A 10,979-nucleotide genomic window follows, 5' to 3' on the forward strand; every position below is an offset into this window, starting at 1 on the left:
ATTTCACGACTAGAAAAGTCACGCGTTTTTTTTTTTTTTTTTACTTGTAACTATATTTTAGAAGCGGCAGATTTTCTGTCTGATATTTTGTTTTTCGACGCTATTTCGCTTGACAGAACTTCTGACGATGATTTTGTCTGAAATTCACCAGGATGCTAAATTAAATAAACAATTCAGGTCAGGTGATTTAAAGTCAACTTTATTTTCCAACTAAATTAATGAACTCAAACTCAGTTGAGTTGCGAAAATAAAATTTCATCGATATTATGGTAATACAATGTTAATTCAGTGTTTCAGTTGAAATTTCTTCAAACGACAAAATTTTTATCTAATGCAACGTTAGAAAATCCGTTTCACTTTCCTGATTCGACTGTATTGCGCTTCCGATACATCCTGAAATAAGTGGATAATAGCCTGGCGTGTTGATGCAGTTTTGCATCGCACCTTGAATCACGTGTCTGTATATTTATTTAACATTATTTTCGCAAAGATCGCCGCGATATTGTCCGGATATTTGATTGTTATGTCGTCCTGTCACACGGAATAATCGTTTGGTACGATCCGATTAATCCGATAAAAGCGTGGTTAATTTGAAACGTGGTTGCACAATTTGATGAGGCATTTATTCATTCTCTATTGCGTTTTGTGAGAAAAGAATTCGCTGTAACACGTTGATATTGATTTCGGAGTGTAGCGATATAGAGATAGGAATTTCAGGAAATAAAAATCTAAAGCGTGACGAAATGTGGTCAAGGATTTTTTGAAGATGCAATACTTTGTTTATGGAAATTAATTCGAAAATATTACTTTGTGGTGCTGATTTTATTCTAATTTTGAAAATAAAATTACAATATTTGGAATGAAATTTTCCAGTAATTTTATTCTGTAAGCATTTGGAAACAAACGATCCATAATAATCGAATGATGCTATATCGTTTAGAAATTTTCCTATTTCCTAGAAATTAGATGATGAAAAACCAAATAGGTAGTAAAAATCATAGACGAAAATTAAATTTCTAATTACAAATTTCGACTGTTTAAATAAGAATAGAGAAATAATACAATAGTGAATCTACATGTGTATGCAAGTAAGTACTTACACTAATAATATTCCAATAAATTTAATAAACTCAGTAAAATCAATGAAGCGATTCGTTTAATTCAAATGTTTTTATAGTCTATTGATAGAAAGTCGCGTAATATTTTATTCCAAGTGAATATTATTAGAATCCCGTGAAAATTTGGGAATTCCAACAGCTTCAATTATTCTAACAATATTTATGCAATATTTACTGACTCTGAAGAAAAAAAACGAGCATTGTACTATAGATGTTAGTTGATTGATGAAGTATGAAGCAAAGCAGTAAAAAAAATAACGGTATTCACTTGTAAACAAGTAAGTTTTTATTCACTCTTGGTTTTTTTTCATCTTTGCCAAAACTTTGTGTAACAGTTAAAAAACTTTTGAACATACGTCATGCTTATGAAAACTGGTGAGTCGATTTGAGTGATCGATGTGACATGAATTACCTGCATGGGATTGAAATTTATGTGAGAAATATAATAACAAGTCTGATCCTTCGTTCAGTTTTTCACGATATTGAAAACCACTTTGCAGATGCTTTGGGTATCACCTATTCACCTCCCAGAAGAATTTTGAAAAATATTCAATTTCGTCTGCAGTGTACGAAACATTGATCCGGATTCATTCGGGAATTCCGTGAAAATATCTGTAATCTTATGTATTCCAAGTTTCTCACGATGCCCGAGATTTGTCTGAGTTCCTATCGAAGCTGGAATACTTGAGGGGACTTTCAAAGTTTTTTTCTTGAAAGTTTGGAATTATCATATTTTACTTCCTGATATTTCAATATTCCTTTGGAAATTCTTGTGAAATTCTTAGCTAATTATCTTTGAAAGTTACCTGCTTAATAGGATCATTAATAACACAACTATATTATCCGAAACATGATAAGAAATTTTACTGCATTTTTTAGTAAATTTGTAGGAATCTGAAAAATTTTCCTGGAGCATAGTTAATTACACATTCTTCAAATGTTGATTATTAAAATGAATATAATCTTGAGACAACGCAATTGCACTACGTTGCGAACAAGGAGCTTCTTGCCTTACTTAATTGTAAAATGTGAATCGCAATAGTATGAATTAAAGAAAATATTTGCATAATAAATTATTTTTTATTAAACACACCAGATTTACAATTCTTTTTAAAAAGCTCCTCTCGTTATACAGAAACTAAATTATTTGTCATATCACTTTATCTTCAGAAAAATTATGATGAGAAAATGTATGACATACATATATAGAAGGGATAGAGTAACGAAACAATTTAGTCTGATGACAATGCATACATTTTTTTCTGCTTGATAAATGGTGAACGAATTATACCAGGGTTTCATTTTACAATTTCGATACACTTTGCATGATCAATATCGCTTCTATCTTCATGCTCCAACGATACGGTTGAGTAAATTGTAAAAAATAGCAACTTTGAATGGTTTGACTTTTTTAGCTCAAGTTTCGGCAGGACTAAATCGTCTTCCAAATATTCATTTAGTTATTAATAATGAATGAATAAATAAATATAAATTTATCAGCTAAGTATAAAACACATTTAGCCAATGTTGAATGACATCACGAAGAAACTTCCATCGACAATTACCTTTAACCACAATATAGTACCGCAGATTTTTTCTTTTCGGAACTCGGAACTATTATTTATGCACAAGTATTTTCCACACGTGTGGAAAATTATCTTTCCTCTGTGACCTGAATTTTCAGAGACTTTTAGAACAATGGTGAAGAAGTTGGTGAATAAATTATTCCATATGGAGCTTTGCACGTGGAATAACACAAGCTTTTATAATCAAAATGTTCGTTTATTCTGACTATCAGAATAAATATTCCGGATTTTATGAACCATCCATCTCGATTTGTTCTTCGGTTACAAAATCACTTTAAATATACACATAACTCGAGAACGAAAAATGATATTAACAAAATTTAGAACAATGTTTTGTTATCTTGTGTTATAGATTTGTTCCAATATTTAGAGAAATTATATCTCTTTGAAATCACCAACTTACTGCAGTTTCAAACAAAAAAGTTTAATTACTTCACACAGATTTTCAAAGAATCGCAAACTTTTTTTACACAATAATAGAACAATATAATTTCTCTACGTGACTAAGAGCTTGTCTCAACTCCCTGAAATTTTCCTGTTTCTTCAAGCAGATTTATTTCTTCATATGATATGAAAGAGTATATGTATACAGGAAACTTTATATATTATGTATTTCTGCAGCGTATATTTGCTTTGAATATCCGGTGAACAAAGAGGACTTAAACCAGATTAATGAACGACACAAATAGCAGAACGGAGGTGTTACGTTTTTCCAGAAATTTCAAAACATCATCCTATAAGTGTTTTTACCAGCAACATTTCTCAGATAAATTTTTACAACCAGGGGTATTTTCAAGTTTTATGTAAGAAACGATGCGAAGCTTCTATACATCCAAGCGATATTTTTCGTACCCTAGTTACTTATTGTTAGCTGGAAATTGCAAATAAAGAATCAGTCAGATTCCACATTTCAGACACAATTTGAACAGCGTTGGTTACCGCCAAAATTCAAACAAACGAAAGTCGGACGAGAGTCAGTATCGATTGAAACACTCTCGGCGTCTCGATTCGTCGACGCTCAGCGATTGTCAGCTGTTATTCACGCGTTCGAAATTTCCATTCAAGTCATTCAAGGCTTACCTGTAGACGAAGTGTCATGGCCGGCGTCGAACGGTGAAATTTGAGGCCAAGCTAAAATACGTCGCGATTCGGTTTAACCAGCGAGTGATTCACCGGGTTTTCGGTATTAGCATATCCGCGAAATCGAAGTCGTCAATCTGTGAAGAGCCCGAGTCTGTCTCCGATGCAGAACTTGCGAATTCTAGAGTTTGATCGAACCTAACCTCGACAGATTTGAACCGTCGCACAAGTGTCAGTCCCGTTTTCGTGTGCTCCTAAATCTAATAATCGACATTTCGGTAAGAAAACTGGTGTCAGAGCGTGTAAAAAGTGTTTGGCATGAACGAAACGTGATTTTGCCAACATTTTCGCGCTAAAGTTGCCGCTTCTAACCTCACAGTTCGCGATGCTTTTCTCGCAACGTGCTCGCGCCCCGAGTGACGATTTTTATTATTTCGGCTATACGACGGTAGCTACGAATAACAACAGGAACTATACGTTGATATTTTGATCGAACAATAGTCTGGTTCACCGTTTGTGTTCCGTAGAATTCTAACCTAAACCTAACCTAACTTTAAATTTCTCCCAACTCCTTACCAATTTAGATTAATTCCAGACCCATCCTAACCTTAGTTAGCCTACGCTAATCACACCCTAGGATTAAATTAGAGTTCAAAAATGAGGCTCGTCAGTTCTGAGAAGCTCTTTATGCTGCAGCGTGACCCCGATAATGTCCGCAACATCTGTATCCTGGCGCATGTCGACCACGGCAAAACAACTCTGGCCGACTCTCTTGTAGCAAGTAATGGAATAATATCTAATAAGCTTGCAGGCAAGCTACGATACCTTGACAGCAGAACGGACGAGCAGCAGCGCGGCATAACGATGAAGTCTAGCTCCATCGCTCTCTATCACACTCAAAACGAAAATGAGTTCATCGTCAATTTGATAGACTCCCCCGGTCATGTGGATTTCGCTTCTGAAGTATCGACCGCGGTGAGGCTCTGCGACGGGGCAATAGTAGTGGTCGACGTGATAGAGGGTGTCTGTCCACAGACTCGCAGCGCCCTTTCAATAGCCTACATCGAAGGGCTGAAGCCCATTCTCGTCTTTAACAAGATAGATAGGTTGATAACGGAGGTGAAACTGACGCCTCTAGATGCCTACGTTCACCTGATGCAGGTATTGGAGCAAGTGAACGCGGTGATGGGCGAACTGTTTGCGAGCGACGTGATGGAGCGAGAGGAGAAGGAGGAAGCGGTCAGCAGCGAGAGCCGCAACCTGAACGAGAGAGACCTGGCCGATTGGCAGTCGGCATTAGAGGAGGCGGACGATTCCAATTTATACTTTTCGCCGGAACGTGGGAATGTTTTATTTGCCAGCGCTGTTGACGGCTGGGGATTTGGTTTGAAGGAGTTTGCCGATATGTTTTCAGAGAAGCTAGGATTCAGCAAAAACGTACTGCTGAAGACACTTTGGGGGGATTTTTATATAAACAGTAAGACCAAGCGTATAATGAAAGGGGCACAAGAGAAAGCTAAGAAACCGCTCTTCGTTCAACTCATCCTGGAGAATATCTGGGCTCTCTATGACACCGTCGTCATCCGCAAAGACAAGGACAAAATGACATCCATGGTCGATAAGCTCCACATAAAACTCACCACTCGGGACCTCAGGCACACCGACTCCAAGGCTCAGCTACAGGCGATCTGTTCTCAGTGGCTACCTCTGGCGAAAGCCTGTCTCGATATCACCTGCGCCAATGTTCCCTCGCCCAAGAATCTCACTAATGAAAAGATTGAGCGACTCATGAGCGGGAATACTGATTTCTCCGCGCTTCCAAAGGAGACGCAGCTGCTGAAGGATGCCTTCCTGGCTTGCGACAGCTCGCCAAATGCACCTGTGATAGTGTTTATATCAAAGATGTTTCCAGTGGACAGAAAGACCTTACCTGAAAACAAGTCTAAGCCTCTGACGCAGGAGGAGCTTGCCCAGAGGAGGGAAATCGCCAGGCAGCGACACACCGCTCAGCTGGAGCAGCAAAAGTCCACAATCGCTGCTGTAACGGAAAAAACTGAGACTTTGGGCTTGGATGACGTACAAAAACCAGCGGAGGAAATATCCGAAGATGCTTTAGTTGCTTTTGCCAGAGTTTATTCAGGCACACTGAGTAAAGGTAGCGAGGTTTTTGTTCTTGGGCCAAAACACAACCCTGCATTGGCCCTGGAACGTCTCAAGAGTGGAGAAGAGATCGATCAGAGCACTGTGTTGAAAGACCTCAAGCCTGGCTGGCACGCGACTCGAGCAAAGATTGATCGGCTGTACCTTTTAATGGGGCGAGAATTGGAGCCATTGGAGAGTGTGACGGCCGGTAACGTGGTGGGAATCGGAAATTTAGAAGACCATGTTCTCAAGACTGCGACTCTGTCCTCCACGATAGCTTGTCCGTCTTTCGCCGAGCTGACATCATTAACGGATCCGATTCTGAGGGTGGCCCTGGAGCCGAAGCATCCTAATGACCTCCAGAAGCTGATGAAGGGTCTGAAACTGCTCAACCAAGCGGATGCTTGCGCTGTTGTTCACATTCAGGAGACCGGTGAAATAGTTTTGAACACGGCGGGCGAAGTCCACCTTGAGAGATGTCTCGAGGACCTTAAACTGCGCTATGCCAAGGTTGAGGTGAACGTTTCAGAGCCGATAGTTCCGCTTAGGGAGACCGTCGTCCCTCCGCCCAAGGTCGACATGACCAATGAGGTGATAGAAAAAAAAGAACAGGAGTGCAGTCTTGAGTCTTGGACCGCCAATAGGCAGTGCAGCTTTGAAATTGACGCGAGGCCGCTTCCGGACGCGGTGACTAAGACGTTGGAGAAATATGTCGATCTCATCAAGCTGCTGGATCGACATGTCGAGAGACTCGGCAAGGAGGTCGAGGACGGTAACTCCTCCGCCGAATCCTTGGTTCTTCCTGAGCGAACCCAGAAAGCCGTCGATTCTTTCAAAGCTGAGCTTAACCTCGCGTTTCAAGAGGGTGAAGAGGAACTGGACCTCGGTAAGGTTTGGTGCTTCGGACCAAGGAAATGTGGGCCAAATATGCTCGTCAATGAAAGCAATTATGAGAGGAAGCCATTCTGGGAACGACAGGCTAAATCTAATGATCCTAGAGCCGCGTAAGTTACCAGTGATTGTTTCAATTACAATATTTATAAATATTGCAGTTGGCAGCGTCCTTGTAATGGTGAAGTTAACGTAATGCAACATTGGTGTGAAAGTAATCATTGTTTTGCAATTTTAGAACGACTCTAAAGTGTAGTAGTCAAATCAGCAGAATATAATACTGTTTTGTTATATTTTACAGTGCACTTTATTCTCAAAAATAACAATGTTTTGAAACAACGATTTTTCTACAGTTAAATATGCATATTGTTACAATAACGTTACTAACTTCAACTATTATAAAGCAAACCATATTCGTTTATTGGAAACCTAGCATCTTCAAAGTAGTTCTAAAATTACTAAATAGTGATTTTTCTCTTTCTGAATGTTCTATTACGTTAACATTACTAACTTCAATCTGGTGATAATTTTTCAATTTAGAATCAAACAGCGATACAGAATAATCACGCCGTACTTACCCTGATTCTAATTGTACCATTTCAATCAAGTTTTCGATTACACACATTTTTGAATCAATTACACATTTAATCAACAATTACTTTGGTTTCGTGTAATTACAAAGAAACTCAATTACATATTACTTTCTTTGTTTCCATTTCAATATGAATTCAAATATGTACAACTTTCAACTTTGATTATGAATTCGTTTGCGACTAGACTGTACAGGGGACAGATTTTTAGTGACTCGTCTCATGCAGACTGATATTTGATTGTCGCTTTCTACTTGAAGTCAATTTTTCTCACTATTGTATCTCGTTGGTATTCCACCGGCTCGTTCTTAGATAAATAAGTTTAAAATACTTCTCAGATTCAAATCCTTATACAGTAATTTAAACTACTGTCTGGGAACAGGTATGACAGCAGCATTGTAAACGGCTTTCAACTAGCCACGCTTGCTGGACCGCTTTGCGAAGAACCAATGATGGGCGTATGTTTCGTGCTTAAAAAATGGGAGCTTCACGACACCGCGTCTGGGTAAGTTTTCAGTTATTTGGTACAACAGAACAGATAGAAAATTTTGAAAACGTGATAAAACGAAACTATAATTAGTGTGCAGAAAAAATTGAGCGATTTCAACCTTCCGATGAAACTCTATAGAATTTCACACAAATCTCTAAGCTCTTGAGCTTTCTAATTAAAAAAATATCCAGGGAAAGTAGCTGTCTATGAACTGCTCATCTCTGTGAACCTGAAGTTTCGATCGATCAAACTTGATAAAAAACTCAACTCAGCGTTAATACTAAGTTTCAAAAATAAACGAATTTGTTCAGACTGTTGATACGATTCTTATTTCTTGAACAAAACGGATTCTCTTCTAAAAATTCTCAATTTCTGATATTATTTAAAGCGACGGTGGCAGCCAAAGTCAGGGTCACTTGGGAGGTCAGCTTATGTCAGCCTGCAAGGAAGCCTGCAGACGAGCGCTCAGCCTGCGCAGACCTCGACTGGTCACCCCGATGTATTCTTGCAGTGTCCTGGTCAACTCGGACGTTCTTGGTGAGTTGAGAATCAAAATTTTTGTGCATTACAAGAAGCAGGCCTTTCACTGAAGTCTACAAAAGTGATCAGGTCCAAAAAAGTTGACGTAGAAAATGGGAGAATTATTAAAGAATCTTTGTCTAAGGGAAAAAACTTGATGAAATAATCCAGAGGAAAAACAACTCCGTGAATTCCTTGGTTCTGTAATACCTAGGCAATGTTTTGGGCATTATTACTTCTTATGCATGAATTGTTTGAACTGTTGACCTGAAATTGGAGGAAGCTGATTGTTTTGAATTGATTCACAAGATTAGTGAACTTGCGAACTAACGCAGAGAGTATTGGTCCTCCGGATGACGAATTTTTCTGAGACTTCTAGAAGTGTTTCCTTAGCATTCCTTCTTCACAGCATTCCTTTAATCGATATATAATTTTATATGTCATTTCACAATTATTTTTTATGCTTTCTACTGGGTTTGAAATATGATCTGCTTAGACCTAAAAGTACAAGATTGTGTTCGACAATAAGAACAAAGTTTCAAACCATAAACTAATTTTATTTGACGTTAGTAGACCCAGTAAGTACGATGTGCGCTATTTAAAAGCAAATGTAAGCCAAATATAATGTTGCGCATTGTTTTTTGAAAGTGTATGCATAATTTCGAGACAAAGTAAATTAAAAACAGCCACAAGGCAACACGTTACAATATTTTGCCTTAGGATGCTTTGACTTATTTTTAATTGTTGCTTATCAAATTTTACACTCATCAAATAGCTCAAAGAATTTCGTCATTATTCTTTTTTGTTGCCAATCAGTCATATGACATGCACGCTGTCGTTGAAATATTTTGTCACATTCCAGGCGTTTATAATTCTCTAATTCCCCACGAGCCTCGGCCAACGCCTGTAAGGCAACATATTCAACCAATACAATAGCAAGTAGTTGAGATGGAATTGATTGTACTCTAAGTATCGATATGATTTTTTAGCGAATCTGATGCTTTTTGATTACTTGTAGATTATCGGATACTGTCAGAATAGGAGTATCGAAATGCACAGCAAATGCGTCGTTGAACATGTTGCCTCGCATGCGTTGGCTGCGGCTCGGGTGGAATTGGAAAATTATAAATGTCTGCGAATGAGATAAGATATTTTAATGACTGCATGCATGTCGCACGACTGATTTTCAGCAAAAAGGAATTATGACGAAATTGTTTGAGCTATTTGATACGTGTGAAATTCGACAAGCAATAACTAAAAAAGAGTCGAATCAACCGAAGGTAAAATATCATAATGCGTCTTCTTGTAGCAGTTTTTAATTTACTTGACCTGGAAGTTATGCATACACTTTTGAAATATAATCTGCTATGTAAAACTAGCTTCGATTTTCCTTTACATCGTGCAAATCGCACATACTACGGCTAATAACGTCAGATAAAGTAAGTTTATGCCTGGAAACTTTGTTTTCATTGATGAAAATTGAAATTTCAATATTAAAATCTTGTTTATTCAGGCTTAAACAGATTATTTCAAATCAAATGGAAAGTACGTAGAATAATTGTTAGATACACATGAAATTGTTTATCGTGTGAATGCCAATGAGATGAAACTTTACATCAGAAGCTTTGTATTTCACCTTTTCTGTGAGTCAAATATGGTTGGTTTAAAGAACGAGAAAACTTTATCGGATCATTGTCGTTTTATTTACAAATATGACAAATATACTCTTGAACCAATGTTTTTTTTTTTTTGTTTATCAAATGTGTTATCAGAGCTACAAGTTACAGCTACCAGGATACATAAATTCATAGACGTTAAAGTACGATAATTGCTAACACTAGGTAATAGAAAAAATATTCGTTTAAACATCGTCATTGCTATAATTATGCTTGACAGATGAGTGAGTTCATGATGATAATAAATATTATGTGTATAATGAACATCCGCAACAGGAATACCACATAGATTGAGGTGGATCAGCCAGACCCTCTCAATAAAAAGTTAGGAAAAAAAAAAGAAAAAGAAGACTTTTAAAATTACCGGAGTCTGGTGCTTTTGAACCAATTATAATGGTTTTACGCTCATTCTGATTTTATTTACCATAAGAATCTCCCGAGATCGATTGAACAAAATTTTTTAAACATCTCTAGAGATCTGGTTATCGGGAAAAATGAACGGAAAACTTAAAAATCTGATGAAAAACGTCATAAATCGCGATTCTTTTCAACTTTCCAATTACAGAATATTTTCTCAAATGGTTGATGGTTTGTAGAATTTTCTTCAAATCATTTCCTCTGCACATTGGAAATATTACTTTATCCATGTGTATCATCAGTTTTGAGTCTCGCGCCAAGTATTCAATCACGTGATCGAGTTTCAGTTATTTTCGGCGCAGATGATCGTGCGCATTGTAACATTTGTAACTCGAGCGAATGCAATCCTTGCAGCAAAAGCTTAAACAAGTAACATTTCCGTACCTAGGCCATAATATGCATCAGGAGCATGTCCGATGAGAATATCGAGGCGCTTTGTTCTCGCGGGATCGTTAAGGCTCTGCAGTTAT

The 10,979-nt window shown here is 37.6% G+C and overlaps 1 protein-coding gene across 1 annotated transcript in view; it reads left to right on the forward strand.

The window, feature by feature from the left end:
• Positions 1-3,787: 3,787 nt before the first annotated feature.
• LOC124410093 (elongation factor-like GTPase 1) overlaps positions 3,788-10,979 on the forward strand; it is an 87,872-nt gene continuing 80,680 nt past the window's right edge. Inside the window, exons 1-3 of the mRNA XM_046888239.1 lie at positions 3,788-6,930; positions 7,790-7,912; positions 8,286-8,434. Coding sequence (XP_046744195.1) covers positions 4,442-6,930; positions 7,790-7,912; positions 8,286-8,434 — 2,761 coding nt within the window. The 5' untranslated portion in view covers positions 3,788-4,441. The remainder of the gene's footprint in view (positions 6,931-7,789; positions 7,913-8,285; positions 8,435-10,979) is intronic.

The sequence above is a fragment of the Diprion similis genome, chromosome 8 (assembly GCF_021155765.1).
Source record: "Diprion similis isolate iyDipSimi1 chromosome 8, iyDipSimi1.1, whole genome shotgun sequence".
NCBI classification, from domain to species: domain Eukaryota; kingdom Metazoa; phylum Arthropoda; class Insecta; order Hymenoptera; family Diprionidae; genus Diprion; species Diprion similis.